Genomic DNA, 19,351 nt, shown 5'->3' on the forward strand with positions numbered 1-19,351 from the left:
AAAAAGAAAAAGAAAAAAAGAAAAAGAAAAAGAAAAAGAAAAAAGAAAAAGAAAAAGAAAAAGAGAAAAAGAAAAAGAAAGATTGATTCTATTGGTCTTCCTGCAGAGCTCCTACCCTTTGGGGCTGCAATCCTTCCTCCAATTCTTCCATAAGAGTTCCCAAGCTCCATCCACTCTTTGGCTGTGGTTGTATGCCTCTATCTGAGTCAGCTGGTGGGTGGGGCCTCTCAGAGAACAGCAAGCATAACAGAGCATCATTAGCAGGCTAAGGGATTGGTTCGTTAACATGGGAAGGATCAACTAACCTGGATCCTTGGGGCTTTCAGAGACTGAACCACCAACCAAAGAACATACACAGGCTGGACCTAAGCTCCCCCACATAGGTAGCAGCAGATGTGCAACTTGGTCTTCATGTGGGTCCCAAAGAACTGGAATGAGGGCTATCCTAAGAGCTGTTTCCTGCATGTGGGGTTTGGTCTTCTAGCTGGGTTGACTTGTCTGAACTCAGTGGGAAAGGAAGAGCCTAGCCGTAGAGAGACTTGAAGTGCCATTGTGAGGGTACCTAGGAGGGGCCCCACCTGCTCAGAGGAGAAGGGGAAGGAGGGATAGGGAAAGGACTATGGGAAGGGGTGGCCGGGAGTGGGGCAGTGAGTGGGATGTAAAATGTATAGGCAAAAATAAATATAATTTAAAAAAAGATTGAATAAGCCATGTAAAACAAATTAAAAAGTAACCTTCCTCCTTAGTCTCTACATCATTTCCTGCCTCCAGATTCCTTCTTTGAATTCCTGCACTGGCTTGCAGGGTATACTGAATGAATTTAAAAGAAAAATGTAAATTTTTTTTTCCTCTTGTTACTTTTGCTCATAATGTTTTATCACAACAAAAGAAACCATAACTGAGTTACTTCCTGAACAGAGCTCAAGCAACCACTTGAAAGCAACCACCGCTAGAAGCCAACGCTTGATCATCCATCGCTCATCGATCAGCTCCAGTTTCCTCTGATAGAGGTGCAGTCTCTGTTATATTCCATCAGTCACAGAGTCAAGGATCAAAGTGGAAAAGAGGAGACGACACCGAGAACGCCTCGACCCACTGAGTGAAAGTGTGTCTTCTGTAAGAGTTACTTACACCAGGCATAAACTTCCAACACTCCTTCCCATACTGATTGCCTGGCTGGTAATATTTAAAGCATGTTTCCTTTAAAATTGGCCACTGTGCTCAGTATGTGTTTTAGCAGTAGAGCACATTCTTGTCACATGTATATCCCTAGGTTTAGGCCTCATAATAACTAATAATAAAAAAAAACCATTCAATCAAGAGGCTTCTTGTGCTTCTCTTCAGGACCTTGTTGTTGTTGCTGCTGCTGCTGCTGTTGTTCTCTATGGTTCAGCAGCATTCCTGTAGCCTGATAGGCAGTGGTGTATTGGAATGGCCTCACACTGGTTGATCAGAGCTAAGTATGCACAATGCTTCCTAAACCTGTGTTCAAGTGACATAAATTCATAACTTGAAATTTTCCCATGGAGGCAATATTTACATTATGAAGTATGACAAAGGAAACATATTAGAGAGCTTTGCTTTTTAATATCACCGGTCAACAGCATTGAATACACAAACCTTGGAGTTTGAGAAGCACTGGACAAAGTCATTTTTCTCAGACATGTTAGAATCCCACTGCCTGCTAATGAGCCTGAAGTCAATGTGCAATATTGATGCAGGGACTCTTAATTGGAGCTTCTTAGGGAAATCCCTTTCTCTGTTAAAATATGCATCTTCAATAAGCTTTCTGCGTGGCTCTTATGTATCTAGATGACTGATGACTGAGTCCTTAAAACAGCTGCTCCTGGGGTGTCCCTTAATTCCCAAGTTATAATAGAAAAGATCTTGGAGTCATGCAAAATGATTCCCAGACTATGAGACATAATCACAGAACATGTAAAATTAGCATAGCAGAATTTCAGAACCTTGATGCTGACCTTTGGTGCCTCCGTTCTCCCCATTTAAGAGCAAGGATATGTGTGTGACTGTCTTGTACTTAATGCAGCCATACACACCGGTGTGGACCAGTAGGTAACATGTCTTTGTGTCAAAGATCTACGGATAAAGAGGAAGCAAACTTTAGGAACTTGATCTTGAGCAACTGCACTTCAGGATCATCATCCGTACCTGGATCCAATGGGTTTGAACATCAAACTGGTGCAGTAATCGGGCGAGTTTTTGAAGGGCTATAGGGAAGCATTGCATTTGGGGGAGAGGTGACTTGTAATGGGCACCCAGTAGGCACTATTTTATGGCTTTCTATATTTTTTTTTTAGTTTGCCTAAAGGCTATGTTTCAGGATCCTCTATGTTCTTTTAGTGTGGAGAGTGTGGAGAAGCAAATAGAGTGTGAAGTTTCTCAGTTTGTTGGAGATGTAGTTTGGCATTTTCTGAAGTTGTGAAATGTTTAAAGCCTGTCCTTTTGAGGTTTTGGGAAAGTCCCCACATTGCTCATGCACTTCCTGTGTGATGTTCACCTTCTAAAGTCTATTGGACAAGTATTGGGGCGGAATTGTTTCTTTCTTCTTTGTTTGTAACAGTTTTACTGCTTAAATTCAAAACATCAAGAAAGGGCTCTTTGTTCTGTTCATCCAAAGGTTCTTTTGTTTCCTCTATGTGAATAACAAGTTGGGAGCACTCATCCCACAGTATGGTCATTTCCAGAGAAAGGTACCCACTCAAGATGTGGGTTCTGTTGTCTCAGACTTAGTTCAAACTTCCAACTTAAACTTCTTGTAATTCTAACAGTGTGTTCAGCAGAGCTGCAAAATGCTGTCCTCTGAGCATTGCAGCCATTCTCTTTGTCATCAGGGCAGCTGTGACTACTCAAAAGATCCTCAATGCTGGGCCATTGCCATTCCATCATTGAAGAAGGAAGTGGGGAGGGTCATTTGATCTTCTCCAGAGATTCCAGCCACTCCTACATATTTCTCCCACCCACCTGTATGCAATTCTGCCCATCTTGATCATGGTATCATGGTCTTAGGAGATGATAGAATTTATAAAGGGTTTATGAAGTGATGAAGGCTGCCAGGAGAAAGAAGTCCATCTGTATTGCTATGTGGAAGTTGTCATCAATGCTAAGGTGATACTTCTCAGTGACACACCAGCTTTGGGCTTACCCAGGCTCTCTGAGCAACCCCTCACCACGCTTCACTCACCACGCGACCCTTCACTAGACCCTTCACTCATGTTCTGTAAGTTAACCTAATAAACTCATTGCCCTGCCAAGTTGGACCTTGGTGAAGCCCTTTGGACTGTTATTTGTTCATGGCTCCAAATTTGATGCAAAAGATACTGGATTTTAAAGAAATGGTTTGGGGGCAAAACAACATAAAACTAAAACATTTAATGTTTTTGTATTTTTTTCTTCCTTGGTATATATTCTTATCTACGTTTGCCAATGATCTTAAACATTCAAATGAGTTTCCCAAAAACTGGAAAATTAATATTGAATTCATGATTTGAGACAGAAATACTACAATAAAAGCTCTAGCTCTTATGAGATAAAATCACTTTGGGAGACTGTTGCACAACATTGTCTTACAGTTAGAAATAAAATTCAGTGCAATTATCATTGTGTGTAGATGGATTTCATGTGTTTAAACCACAATAAAACATTCTAGATTGAAGTCCCCAACCTATGGCACAAAGGAATTTGCTTTCCACTAATTTTTTTATTAAAAATATCAATGCACTTAAACAGATAATAAAATAAATAAAACTATAAAATATTTTGGGAGTTTTGGAGACCTGTATTGTGAAGCATAGTGTTAAAAAAAATCAATTAAATTATCTCTGTAACTCCTTCAAAGGGTGTTTTGTTCCCAATTCCAAGAAGGGGCGAAGTGTCCACACTTTGGTTTTTGTTCTTCTTGAGTTTCAGTTAAAAGCAGATAAGTCTGTTGTTTCATTTTGCTTTGCTTTGATTTAATTTTGTGTGGGTATACACACTTTTACTTATCAAGAAGTAGTGATAATGACTCTGATCCTTAATGGTTAGTTTTGCTGTTGTTCCCTCTGACCCATATATATTATTTTTCCTTTGTATTTCTTGGCACATGTTTCTTGTTGAAGCTTGACTGTTGTTTCCCACATGAGGCTAACAGCTCAACACAGGGAAGTTCATTTTGTTAACTGTGGGGAAAGAGAAGCCTTTTCCATAGACAGCCCTAGTTCATTAGCCACTGTTACACAGTTCAATCACTGTGCTGGACATACTGGGACAAAAGGCTCATTCGCATCAAAAGGAAATCCCAAGGGTTTTCTACTTGGGTGAAATGGAATTAATTAAATACAGTCCAACATAAGGTGGCTAGAAATACATACATATACAGAAATAGCATTTTAATCAATTTTTATGCCAGTGGGAGAATGCTTTCTAAACCTCATTGCTAAATGGCAGGAGGACCCTGCATGTAGGCGCCTGCTCCTTTGGAAACAGCTTATTTCTTCAGCAATTTAAACTTAGAACAAAGAAATCAGAAATGCAGAGCACTAAAAAGAGATCCAAGAAGGAATTTTGTCATGGCAAGGCAAACTAACATTAATAAATGAAGCTAATTAGGCTTGATTTGCATATTTAACTCATCTTAATTACACATGGATTTAGCAAACATTTTAAAAGCTGCAATCAATCTTTCACAGGCATGGTTAGTTATTTACATGAAATAACAAAAACTGGGCGCCTCATTAGTGATCACTGTATCCAGTTTACATGCCAGTGGGATTAATTCAGTAGTAATAATGGAATATGTTTTTCATTAACAGTTTATAATCCGTAAAGTTGAAAAGTTCTTTGGTTTCACACAAACACATAAAATTTTGTCACAGCTGTTTTGAATATTAGGTAAATTACTCTAGTACATTAAAGTATTTAAGTTTACTTAAGAAAGGATCTCGAAAAATTTCTCCTGACATTGACTTTTCAATAATGTTTTTAGTTATTCATTGAAATTTTCATACACTTATACAATTGTCAAGCTAAGTTAATAGCTATGATTTAATCAAGATCCATCTCGGGGTTATTGTGTCCAGGTGGAGTGAACTTTAGTTCTGCTCATCTTTAGACATACTTTACTTCCACTTCATATGTCATAGAGTTTGAAATAATATCCTACAATTTCTTGTGTCAGTGGTTCTCAACCTCCCAAATTCTACAACCCTTTAAGACATATTGTAGTGATCCCAAGCCATAAAATTCTTTCATTGCTACCTCATAACTACAGTTTTGCTACTGTAATCAACTATAATGCAAATATGTGATATGCAGGATATGTGACCCCATGGGGACCATGGCCAAGAGGTTGAGAACCCATGCCCTATGTAGTTTGATCTTTTAACATGTTTTATTAGGAGAATTTTTCTTAGGTCTTCGTAGGTATTTTACTGTATGAAAGCATTTTTCTCAAGGCACAGCAGAAGTAGCCATAGGAGGAGGTGGTTCCTCAGGGCCATTGTCTGTAGAGCTGACAGGAATGGCCAAGTGCAGGGAAGTATTGTGGGGCAGGTGGGGGGCGGGACATAGATCTTATTCTGTGCAGCTGTTAAATGAGTGTGAAATTCTAATGTGAAAGGTCCATTGCTTAAGTTCCTCTCCACAGATTTCTGTCATGAAGTCAGAGATGCTGAGAGATTAATCCTTTTGCCTCAGTTGCCTTGAAACACCATTGGTCATAGAGTAAAAAATAAATAAATAAATAAAAAATAAAACATAAAAAAAAGTTAATAAAGAACAAGCTTAAAAAATGAAATATGTTTCCTAGAATCAGCCTCTGTATGTATGTTTATGAATACAAAAATATTTATTCAATACCCACCAAAGGCCACTTTGTGGCTGTGGTTGTGAATGAAGACAATAGTTTTCATCTTGGCCTTCATAAGGCTTGCTATGTGTATGCTGTGATCATGTAATAATGAACACTCACTGAGTCTTACTGTGTTCCCGGCAGCAGTCTAAGATCTTTGCCTGAATCATGTGAAGTATTCAGAATGGCATTGTAAACAGTAGCACTCCTGTGTTACAGATGAGAAGGCTGAGTGTCACAGGGTTCTAATGGCAAAATTAGCTGCCACCAAAAATCGAAATGCAAGCAACTTCACTGTTAGTCCAATCATGACTGGAGCATTTTTAAGGCATTTTTATTAGATATTTTCTTCATTTACATTTCAAATACCATCCCCAAAGCCCCCTATATCCTCCTCCCATCCTGCTCCCCAACCCACCCACTCCCAATTCCTGGCCCTGGCACTCCCCTGTACTGGTACATTTTATAAATGAATTAATCAATTATGTTCCAACATTTACTTAAATATGGCAAAAAACAACTTTTCATTTTGAAACTGCTCGCATATGAGCCATACTGCATTTATGCAATACACATAATCTCTACTTCTAACCAGATAAGTATTATAAAGTAATATTATAGTTAAGTTTTGCAACAAGCTAATGCAAAGTAAAGCTAGCTAGACCTTTTTCAGGGTTGAACAGCATCCTTCCAAACCCGTAAGCTGATGTCGAGTCCGCAGTATTTCAGAAAGGTCTAAGGCAGTGATTCTCTACCTTCCTAATTCTGTGATCATTTAATACAGTTTCTCATGTTGTGGTGACGCCCAACTATAAAATAATTTTATTTTTGCTGCTACCTCAAGGATGTAATTTTGCTACTATTATGAATCAAAATGTAAATATCTGCATTTCTGATGGTCTTAGGCAACCCCTGTGAAAGGGGCATGTTTGACCCCTAAGGGTCATGACCCCCAGGTTGAGTAATCCTGCTCATAAGCCTTTAAGAGAATAGTTGAAGTCATGTAGGTTCATTAGAGTGAGCCTTGCCCTTTGTGGCTGACTTCTTAGTAGGATGCAGACACATACAGAGGGAAGACTATGGAGATATAGGAAGATCATGACCATGCACAGACCAAGAAAGGTTTCCTAATGAAGCCAAACTTTCTCATGCCTGGATATTGATCTTTGTCCTCAAGATCCATGAGGAGCTGTAACTATATCAAAAAAATAAAGACTACACACAATGTCTTTTAAAGCTGGTTCCACAGGATAGTCAAGTGTGGAAGGGTCAGATGGCTTGCTCTTTTGAGAAAACTCGTTTACTGCCCTGATACTCCTGGGAAGACTTGACTTGCATTGTGTTAGATGCTGAGATAGGAGTGGGCTGAGGACAGAATGAAAACCTGTCAGCATTGACAGTGCTTTTAATCGATTAGAACAGCAGAACTTTGAGAGCAGCCTTAGGAATAGGTTCGCCACAGTCGCCCGCTGTCCTATTGGCTGAAATCAGGAGCTTCTTGCTGTTTAGGGTTTTGAAAGAGTGTTCACTGAAGCTAGCTGTCACCGAGTAATTAGGTAGCTTGAAAACCAGTGCTGATTGCTTACTTAAGAACAATGCTGCACAAGTTTTGCTAACTGATTGACTTTATAGCCAACTCTGGTACTTGTCACTATGGATTTGGAACAATGTGCCTCTTCTTGGGAGAGCAGTGACTTTTAGAACTCTCAGTGGCCAATGAAATTAGTAAGTTGACTACAGAGTAGGAAAATAAAAATTAATCTACACATGTGAAGTATTTTGACTTGTATAATTATTAAATAGAACATGTTATTTAAGCCTTTCCAACTATAAGAGTATTAAAAATATTACCATTTGTATTTGTCTGTGGTAGAAATTAAGAGTATATATATATATATATATATATATATATATATATATATATATATATATATTTCCAGTGTAGAAATTCCTTACCATCACTCTATTCTGTTCCTCAAAGGCACATATACTGTGATTCTTTTACATAATAACTGAGGTAGGCATACAAGATAGAGAGGGAAAGTGATTGTAATGGTGCAGAAGAGTCCAGAGACTATGTAGAAGACATGATTTGCACTGATTGCCTCTGAGGATGACCTGATAGGAGGTTCTAACTTTTGGTTAAGCAATGTTTTTTAACATTGATTTTATTATTGTTGTTGTTGGTGTTATTTACTTTACATCCTGCTCACTGATTCCCTCCAAGTCAGCCCCTCCCACGTTCCTTCTCCCATCACCCCCATCCCCTTCTCCTCTGAGTGGATGGAAGACCCTTGAGTTTACCCCCCACCTTGGCACATGAAGCCTCTGCACATGAATTCTCTCCCACTGAGGCCAGATAAGGCAGCTCAGCTAGAAGAGCATTACCCATATATAGATTTTGGGATAGCCCTCACTCCAGGTGTTCAGTACCCACATGAAAACCAAACTTCACATCTGCTACATATGTCCTACGTCCTACCCGTGTATGCTCTTTGGTTGGTGGTTCAGTCTCTGAGAGCCCTAAGGGTCCAGACTAGTTGACTCTGTTGGTCTTCCTGTGGAGTTCCTGTCCCATTGGGGGTCAGTAATCCTTCCCTCTATTCTTTCATAAAACTTCCTAAGCTCCATCCACTGTTTAGCTGTGGGTGTTGGTATCTGTATCTACTGGGTGGAGCCTCTGAGAGGCTAGACTCCTGTCTACAAGCATAACAGTATCATTAATAATATCAAGGATTGCCCATGGAATAAGTCTCAAGTTGGGCTGGTTATTGGTTGGCTATTCCCTCAGTCTCTGCTCCATTTCCTTTCCCTGCATTTCTTGTAGACAGGATAAATAAAGTTTTGTGGATGGGTTGATGCCTTTATCACTCCACTGGAGGTCCTGCCTGGCTACAGGAGGTAGCCTCTTCAGGTTCCATTAACTTCAATGCTGTGAGTCACAGCTAAGGTCACCACCATTGATTCTTGGGTGCCTCCCTTATACCAGGTCTCTGTCACTTCCTGGAGGTGCCCACAACTCCCCAAGCCATGTCAGTTGTAGATTTCCATTCATTCTCATGGCCATCTAGCCATCTCTCCTGTTTCTCCCCACAGCTGATCCTGAACGCCCCTATTCTCCTCCCAATCCCCTCTCCCTTCTAGTTACCTCCCCCCATCTGCCTCTTATGACTATCTTATTTTCTGTTCTAAGTGAAATTCAAGCATCTTCACTTGTCCATTCCTTCTTGTTTAGATTCCTTGGATCTGTAGAGTGTAACATGGGAATCCTGTATTTTATGGCTAGTATCCACTTGTAAGTGAGTGTATACCATGACTGTCCTTTTGGGACTGGGTTCCCTCACTCAGGATAATATTATCCAGTTCCATCCTTAATATCGATTTATTAGCCACACATTTCTCACAAAATATAGACAAGAAAAACATTTTAGCCATATTTTTTACTGCAAAGGGTGTGTAGAGATTTTTAGAGGGAAGGAAATATTCCAGCTCCTGGTCTCAATATCACTTAATTAGATTACACACAAGTGAAAGTCATTAAACTTAATTTCTTCAGATTTGTGCATTTTGATGGCTGGAGAGACAACTTGGTTGTTAAGAGCATGTACTGATCTTGCTGAAGATCCAGACTTCTGTCCTAGTACCCATTGTCAGGCAGCTCACAATAGCCTATAAACAGGACATCCAGGAGATATAATAGGTATATAATATGTCTGACCTTCATGGGAACTAGCACTTAAGGGCAAATACCCACACATACACATAATTAAATATGTATATATTTAAAAGTTTTACACATTTTACTATATGTACTTTATGTGTCCATTTGAAAAAAAATCGCTAGCACATCAAAAAGCCATTGTGTAATATGGCTTGGGAGCTGAAAAGATGTCTTACTGATTAGGAGTATATATGGCTCTTCCACAGGAACCAATTTCAGTTCCCAGTACTCATGCAGGGTTGCTCACAACTGCCTGCAACTCCAGTTCAAGGAGATGCAAAGTCTTCTTCAGACTCCTCAGGTACTGCATGCAACTGCAAATGTAAACATAATTAAAAATACAACATAAAAGCCAGACATCATGGTGCACACTTTAATCCCAGCACTCAGGAGGCAGAAGCAGACAGATCTCTATGAGTTCAAGGTCAACTAAGTCTACAAAATGAGTAGGGCAGCCAGGGTGGTTTTCAGAGGAACCCTGTTTTGAAAGCCCCCAAATCAATCAATCAATCAATCAATCAATAAAATGCCATGGGCCATCCTGGTTGTTCTTTCTTGGTTCTCTCTTGAAGGTAAGTCAACAGGTATGAACATTAGTGGAGGCAAGATATTTAAGGTTGCTGTATAATAATGAAATGTTTACCTATCTTAAGTCTAAGTCACTTTGCTGCAATAGCTGATGTGCCTGTCTGAGTTCCTCTGAGGCCAGAAGCTGCAGTCTCTGGCATTTAGCACCTCATCTAAAAACAACAGGGGATTAACTAATGGATTAATTGCTGGAGGCTTTTCCCTCTTGTCCAGGTGCCTCTTGCTTGTCAGACTAGGGGGAAGTTTGGAGCAATAAGCTTCTATTGTACCAGGAGAAGAGAGTCATTCTCACAGAAGAATAAACTTTTACACAAGCAAATATGGATTAAAGTCACATAAATTCATAAACAGATTCATGCATATACATTCTTAAATCTCCATTTGAACAAGTTGGGGTGCATACTATCTCATAACTACATACTTACTCATACACACATTCATATGGGCATATGTATATTGCACAAAAGACCAAGTGCCAGTGCAGAAAGAAGTCACTCATTCTGGATGAAAAATGAACTTCAATCTTTATTGCATAGAGAAAGAAAAAGTTTCTACCCAATTATTGCTAAATGAATTAAAACCAAATCTATGAGAAGAAAGCTCTGTTCTCTTTAGTCAGACTAAGCATGCTTTGCTATTACAAAAAGACCTGTTCTGTCCAATGTAAGGAGAAAAGGCCTCCTGCTCCTTCTGCTCTCTCTGCGGCTTCCTTTCCCCCCTTTCCCTCTGCATTCTGCATATTTATGTCTTAACTTTTGACGTTGCCTTATAGTTTCTGAGTTATTTCTGCATTCTCCTTATCTTGCTCTCTCCTCCTACTCTGATGTAACAGCCCTCTTACTCTCGGGGCCTTATTTTTCTAAGTTCTTTCTGAGTTCAGTTCTGTCTAAAAAGTTCTCGTCAGTTCTTTCTCTTCTCTCTGTCCTCAGCACTTATACACCTTTCAGAATACATGATCACATGGAAAAAAAAAGTTCACCACATGTTTTCACACAAATTCAAATCATAAATCAAATAAAAAGTTTACAGCAGAGAATGTTTACATGCATATCCATTATGAGTAATTATCTGGCTAAACATTCATCATCTGTTACCAGCTCTACAGGTTCCTGCAGAGTTAAAAACCATAATTTTTATGACTTGGATGTAAGTGAAGTTTTGTACGGATAAACCCAGTCAATATTTTTTCTTTTGTTCTTGCACCTATAGTAAATCTTTAGTCCCCCTTTTATGACCCTTTAATTAATAGTTTTACAACCTATTGGGATAGTAGGTGCCTGCTTGCTATCTCAGAAGTAATTAATTCTTGCCACTTGAAGACTGACAGAGTTCTCATTGCAGTTTTGACTATCAGAAAAGAGTTTAACAATTATTATAATTTTAGGAATTCTTATAAAACCATCATTAAGAACTATGAAATCATCTATTTGTTTATATAGCATCACTATGAGACAGTACATCTTTGTTTTTCTGCAGAGATATACTCAAAAGAGTGGGCAATTACCTTGTAATTGTTAAATATATTTAATGATAACAGGAAAAGCTTATTAGTACCAGAAACTTTTCCTAAAATAAAATTCTCCTGGGCCTTGCCTACAGGAACAAATTCATTGTAGATTTTAATTCAAAGAAGACCCATCTCAGGAAGATAACCTGCTAGTTTTTAGCTTTTCCATGATGACTCCTGACAAAAAAATAAAAATAAAATCTTTTAAAAATATGTAGCCATTGAACCAGGCGTGGTGGTGCACACCTTTAATCCCAGCACTCCGGAGACAGAGGCAGGCAGATTTCTGAGTTTGAGGCCAACCTCGTCTACAGAGTGAGTTCCAGGACAGCCAGGGCTACACAGAGAAAAATATATAGCCTTTGAAGTTATTGTCTAATCTTAATTTTTTTCTATGTACTGTTAGATATCCTGACTAAATAAGTACCATTATGCTATAAAAGGAAATAGATGACTACTTAACTCTCAATAATATTGGTTCTATTTTAAGCAGAGTTATTTTGTGGCTTTACTATAGAACTATTTTTCAAAATGTTTATAAATTTGTGGTCGTTTGTTTTGAGAGAGGGACTCAGGTTGGCCTCCTGCTCCATCTGAAGCTGAGGAGAACCTAGAACTTCTGCTCCTTCTGCTCCACCAGAACCCTTACCCCCAAACTTGATGTCACAGATTTGGACCCCACAGGGTTTCATGTGATGCTGATGGTCTCCTCCAGTTCTTTGTGTGTGCTAAAAAAATCAACATACGACTGCCCTACATGCCAAGCCCCTCATTTGATTTGTTTTAATCCTGAGCTAGTTCTTTAATGAGCTGTTTCTATACTCTTTTCGATTTTTCATATGGCACTATTAGCAGTCCTGGAGCTTTTTTAATATTTAAAGAGAGTATCTCAATACACAGTTTTTTCAGGTAAGGGTAAGCTGTGCTGTAACTACCTCTGGACTCCATGATGTCTGTATACAGCTTCAATTCTCTGCTTTTCATAGGTGGGAGATGGAGCATCTCTGCCTATCTTAGTCATATCAGGGAGTAAGATAACCTCACAGCCTCTATACTGCCTGGTTTTGTGCGTCAACTTGACCCAAGCTACTTATCAGAGAGAAAGGAGCCTCAGTTGAGGAAATTGCTGTCATTTCATTACAGATCCAGCTGTAAGTCATTTTCTCAACTACTGATCAATGGGGAAGAACCCAGCCCATTGTGGGTGGAGCCATATCTAAGCTTGTGTTCCTGGGTTCTATAAGGAAGCAGGCTGAGCAAGCCAGGGGAAGCAAGCCAGTAAGCAGCATACCTCTATAGCCTCTGCATCAGCTCCTGCCTCCAGGTTCCTGCCCAGTTTGAGTTCGTGCCTTAACTTCCTTCGGTGATGAAGAACGATGTGGAAGTGTAAGCTAAACAAACGCTTTCATCCCAAACTTTGCTAATTGGTTATGGTTTCACTGCAGCAACAGAAACCCCAACTAAGAAAGTCACCATCACATGTGCTCCTGAGGCCTGCTGAAAGGGAAAGTGATCCCTAGAGGGTAGTGCTCCAGAAGAGGAAAAGCTCAAATGATGGGGATGGGAGAACAGGATTGATGTGTTGTTATTTATTCTCCAGGCATTTAATTTTCTTGCCCGCATAGGGGTTAGTGAAGGTAGACTTAGACAAAAAGAGGTTACTACCTTGCCTCTGGCTTTCTTTAATCTCTTGGCATGGGTTCAATGCCTGTTTACTTCTCCCTCAAACAAGACATACAATAGCACCCATAGCACAGGATTGTGCTCTTCACACAATACTTTAGAATCATAGTAAATAATAAATATACAACTTCTCTTCCAGCTGAAATCTTCACTGTCCTACAATTGATTTAAGTGTTAAGAGTCAGGGGCAGGATCCATGTGCAAATATACTCTTACACTTGGACCACCTTGCAGCAAAGGTGGGGGAATCAGACTGCACCAATTTAATTCCTGTCCTGACTGGTGGAAGTGAATGTAAATAGTAGGGAGGATGTTTTGCTTTTTGTTGTTGTTTTCCGGTTTTCATTTGAGATCTCTATGTCAACTTGCTTACCCACTGAAGAGTATCTGTTTCTGTTTATCAAATTCAACAAAAACTGCTTAAGCCTTCGGAATAATGCACTTAATGGAGGAGATATGTTTCTCTGCTAGAGCTTCAGTGACAGCTGGAATTAACTATGAGTCATTTTACTTCATGGTGACTTATAGCAAGGTGATTGGTTTATTGCATATTGACATCAGTTGGAAGTTGATTTTTGAAATCTCAAGAGCTTGACACAGTAGAAACTGGCTTCTCATTTACAGGCTAACCAACAGGAAGATCCCAGTTGATGGCCTGTCTCTTGCGGTTGTTCAGAAATGCAGGCTCTTTCTGCTTTTTTTTTTTTTTTCCTATCAGCTAGGGCTTTACTCTACAAATACTAAATGGAGAAATCAGTTAAAGGATTATTTGATATACTTGAGATTTATTTTACAATGGGATACGCATAACTTAGTTGCATGGGCAAGCTGGACCCTGTTGCTGTGCCTGAGAAGAAGAGATTAATTTCATGAAAGGCTATCTGCAAATGTGAGGGAATTCTGCAAGTGAATATTAGAGATGAAATGTCAGGAAAAGATACAACAGAAAGATGGAGTTTGGACCACTGAAAGAACAGTAGTTGAACTGAAGAACACAGGAATGGCCATTTATCCATCTCACTCTTCTGTTGCTCTCTGAATCCTGAAAGTGTCTTCCTTTAGGAGAGAGAGGTCCCATAGGACATTGTTAGTGTGGCACAGGCTATGGAGCAGGCCAGTGGCTCAAGGGGAACAAACTATAGGACACAGTCCAGAACACACTGGTTACCTCTTTAAAATGTTCAACAGAGAGAAGGGTGGAGATGTCCATCTGGAAGCCATGTTTGTTTATTTACTTCAACTTGATTCAAGATAAGCTCTACTAAAGAGGGAATCTCAGTTGAAAACATGCTTCCTCAAGATTGGATTGTAGGCAAGATTGGGTGGCATTTTCTTGACCAATGATTGATGTGGGAGAGTCTATCTCACTGTGGGCAGTGCCATTCCAGGGCTGGTGGTAGTGAGTGGTATAAGAAAGCAGGCAGGGAAATCCATAAAGAGCAAGCCAGTAAGCAGCACTCCTCCATAGCACTTCCTGCCATATGTCCCTACTTAGTGATGCAGGGTCACCTAAACATTGTAAGCTGAAATACAACTTTCCTCTACAAATTGCTTCTGGTCATGGTTTTATCATAGCAACAGAAGCCCTGTTGCTCTAGGAACAAAATTGTAGCCTAGCCACTCAGTTTTACCAATGAAGGCTCAGAGGCAGATCCTGGGGTGAAAGCCTGCTAGCTTAAAGAAACAGAGAAAGCACCCAGCTGACCTTCCTACTCCACTGATGTCCTAGAAAGAAAAAGGTTTTATCTCCTCCACACTGTCTTAAATACCTTCCAATTCAAAACTCCTGCTTTCTGTTTACTTATGCTCAACTCCCTGTCAGCTGGTTGTTTGCTCTGCCTCTTGACCTAGGGTTGACTTTATTTAGCTCTTAGGACTAAAGATATGTCCTGGGGCTGAGCCATACCACAAGTACTTGTTTACAGTAGACAGAAAGCTCTTGGGTTAAAGGTTTGTGCTAGGCCTGAGAGCTCCCACAACATGCTTTTTTTCGGTTCACAGTCTAGAAGTTCACAATGTAATGCAATATCCTGCAACAAAGCCCTAAAACAGCATGTATTTATTTATATTTGCCTGACTGTCTACATGTGCCCCACATGGGCACAAGTGCCACAGAGGCCAGAAGAGGGATCGCTGGACTTCTAGTTCCAAGCAGTTGTGACTCTGCCAGTGTAGGTGCCAGGAGTTGTATTCAGGTTCTCTGCAAGAGTAGGAAGTTTTCTCACCCACTGAACCATCTTTCTGTCCCACGTGCAAATATTTGTTAAGCTCTTACTTTGTGACCGGAAGTACAATGCATTTCAATCCAGCCTTAACTCACTCTGGGTAATAGAACCAAAGGTTAAGTACTGTTACTTCAGTGCACTCAGTAGGCAACTTAGCTAGGTGAGGTGAAACTATTTATTTAAGGTCAGACTGTTATTGCTTGCCAGATTCAGAAATCTAGTATCACCATTCCCTGTCTCAGGGCTGCTGACAGAACCCTCTGACCACATAGCTTCTCTCCCTGGGCAAATCAGATGCCCAAACAGTACCCATTAGTCACGTGGTAGTTTTTTTTTTTTTAAAGCTTCCTGTTTCTTTTTTTTTTTTTTTAACTTTTCTCAGTTCCTTTGAACAAAAACAATTTTGACAAGAATTCATCAGAGAAGTTATTCCACATTTCAACATTCCATTTTGGATATTGCTTTTGATTAAGACTGTTTGCAGATGAGAATATTAGTAACCCACATGCTCTCTCTGCCTCAAAAAGAGATGATTCGCTTTTATCTTGGGAACAAAGCTCAATAGAAACACTTTTTAAACTTTTCTTACTTCATGAAACATTTATCTTCAAGTCAGGTTTTGTTATAGCGGCACAAACGTGTCCAGTCAGCACTTCCATTATAACTGGTACTTCCAGGCTATTCAAGAGAGCCTCAGAGACTCACCTTTGAATTAAAACTTGGCACTCAGGATTTGAATCCAGAAAAAAAAATATTCCCTACCAATTAATCAAATAATTTAGAGATTCTCAAGTTGGAAGCAGAAATGCAAAACTGTGTCTGCAAAAAAAAAAAAAAAAAAAAAAGTTTGAAGAAAAATTTTCCAACATAAAACTTTGTAAGAATGTTTAACCTTCATTGTACAAGTATAATATTTAATTGCCCTATAGTCATCCTCAAAGAAAGTGGAGTTGAAAAGTCTATAAATAAACACAGTAGTGATTATAACATCTTATACTCAGCCTGTTTGGCTTTGTGAGTAATTTATTTCTGCTTTGGGAATCTGGATGATTTGTGTTCCTTGGCATAATTGGTTTAAAGGGCAACGGCATGAAGACACTGCATCAGAATAACAAAGGGTGGGGAGCAGACCCTCAGAGACTGTGAACTCGCTTCTGTGTGCTCTTTTATGAACTTTCAGTTTATGTGGGGAATATTCTGAGTCCTGTGAACACGGATTGGTAGCATGCATTGATTCTCTAAAGAGACATTGAAAGTTTACATTGCTGACTGAGTGCAAGGGTAGCCACAAGCACTAACTGAAGCTTTGTGACCAAGGCTAGTTTAGAAAAGAACAAGAATTGCCCAATATCATGAAGGAACACCTGAGAATCTGCCTTTAACACCCTTTTCTGTAGTTCTCCCCCATCTTCAGTCTTTTAAGACTTGAAGGTAGTGATGAGAATAGACCTCTGGTCCCGTATCAGTCCCCAGTCAGCCATGCTGACTTCCCTTGCTCTTCTAGAAACATGCCCACACTCTCCACACCTGGGAACTTCTGCTCTGAGTTTTCACTGTAGGAGGAGCACTAACTAAAGCAGATGTCTACTCTGACTCCCTATTAACTTCAGGTTTCCTGTGGCTTTTACTGTTTGGTAAGGCCAAAACGGTCACTCTGCTAATCATGTTTGCCAATAGCTCCTTATAGTAATAAGGGAAATTTCCCTTGTGCCCTCTGAAAGTTTGTTAAACTGAACCAATATAGACACTTTTAACAGGAGGAAAAAACCATACAAAATTATTAACCTCTCAATTTCTGATGGAAGTTAAATACCTTCTCTATAGGGAAGAAGGAGTAGGTGCTAGGGCAGTCTTAGAAGACTGGCAATGGGTTTGGGAGAAATTGATTGGACCCAAAGAACAGACAAGTGTTGACAAATGATATCAGAACTGGAGAGCAGACAAGAGCATGTAAGAAGAACTTCTTTGATATGAGTCATTCCCCTTCCTTCCTGTCATTCCAGTTTAATCTTCCCTGTACAATGACACATTGGGCAAGATCTAAGAACTATGGCATTATTTGGGGGAGCACTTCTTTACCAGATAAATGATCTTCAGAGTGGGCCCCTCCTGCACATTGCTGTCATTTTCTGAGCCCCAATATGTATCAATCAAACTAATGCTATCTATAGACAAAGTCTCTGCTTTTTAAACGAAATAGCTGTCTCTTCTCACTTATGGTACAGGAACATGACAGTATGGTTCATTTTGTAACAAAGGTAGTAGGCACATTGAATTATGCTAAACAATATTGGTTATTCAGAAACTGCTTGTTGAATAAATTATTTAATGAGATCTGAATTTCAAAATTCATAGCAAGAATCTCCCAAACAATAATCTGGTTGTAATCTTCCCTGTTCCTAAAGATGCTATTTTCCAAATTTAGTCAAGATTCTTCTTTGAACGTAAGTTTCAAGATGAAAGTCTCCATGTGTACCTTCCTCACGCTGCAGTGTGCTATGGGTCCATCTTTCCTGAAAACATCTAAATGGAAGCTTAGGGGTTTTCTTATTTAATTTTGGTTACATTTTGGGAGAGGTAAGGTAAATGGATAGTCATGCCTGTTTGCCACTAGTACATAAATGCTTATTGTGTAAAACACCATCATACATCTTCTACAGCATTTAATACACATAATAACAATATAAAAACTGATCTTTCAAAATGAGAAATTCCATTCTGACCTTATGATTAAAAAAAAAAAAGTAGACTCACACCTCCAGCCTCAGCAATGATGGGGATGCTATTTGTCAAACGATTCATCATGGGAGTCACAGGTAGAGTTCCCTGCCAGCTCCGTGGTCCAAATAGAACGAGTAGAATTCTACCAAAAAGAGCCACAGTGTGAAACATCCCATTAGCCCTGCCTCAATCATTCTGAATAGTACTTGATGGCACATCTATTATTCTATTTTCTATCATGGGAAGAAATTTTTGTAGATGAACTAATCATGACATAAATAAACTCATCTCCGCTTTGTCTCCTAGGGTAAATGTGAGCAATCTCTGTACGGTCACATGCATTCCGTCAATGATGCCACCTTCACGCCTAGGGTAAGTTCAGTTCTCTCAGTGAATCCATTGGATGCTTCATAAGTCAAAATTAATTTTAATGAAAGTAATTTCGAAGGTAAAATGAATACTTCATAACCTGAGGACAACAAATGAAGACTTAACTGTAAAGAATATAGAAATGTGTTGAAATAGAAGATGGGTAAAGAACTTTAAAGCTCACCAATTCATACACACACACCAGTAGAATTAGAAAGGAATAAGGCTGTAGTGTACACCATCCTCAGAGCCTCATGTCCAGCATAGGCTACAGAATGTTAATGAGTAGATGCTGCCCTAACTCTTTGCAGTTCTGGGGACTGAATTCGGGGTCTTGCATGCATCAGACAAATAGCCTAGATCACCTTGGTTCTTTTTTTTAATTTTTTTATTATTATTATTTTCTTTATTTACATTTCAAATGCTATCCCGAAAGTTCCCTATACCCCACCCCTGCCCCTGCTCCCCTCCCCACCCACTCCCACTACTTGGCCCAGGCCTTCCCTTGTGCTGGGTCATATAAAGTTTGTAAGACCAAGGGGTCTCTCTTGGCAGGACAAACATAGTCAAAATGGCCATCCTGTCAAAAGCAATCTACAGATTCAATGCAATCCCCATCAAAATTCCAACACAATTCTTCACAGAGTTAGAAAGGGAGATTTGCAAATTCATCTGGAATAATAAAAAAC

The 19,351-nt window shown here is 39.5% G+C and overlaps 1 protein-coding gene across 2 annotated transcripts in view; it reads left to right on the forward strand.

Moving 5' to 3' along the window:
• Spag16 (sperm associated antigen 16) overlaps window positions 1–19,351 on the forward strand; it is an 834,729-nt gene that overhangs the window by 554,222 nt on the left and 261,156 nt on the right. For both annotated transcript variants that reach the window (XM_021198510.1, XM_021198512.1), the window contains one exon: window positions 18,600–18,665. In XM_021198510.1, coding sequence (XP_021054169.1) covers window positions 18,600–18,665 — 66 coding nt within the window. The remainder of the gene's footprint in view (window positions 1–18,599; window positions 18,666–19,351) is intronic.

This window comes from Mus pahari, chromosome 5 (assembly GCF_900095145.1).
Source record: "Mus pahari chromosome 5, PAHARI_EIJ_v1.1, whole genome shotgun sequence".
In the NCBI taxonomy this organism is placed as follows: Eukaryota; Metazoa; Chordata; class Mammalia; order Rodentia; family Muridae; genus Mus; species Mus pahari.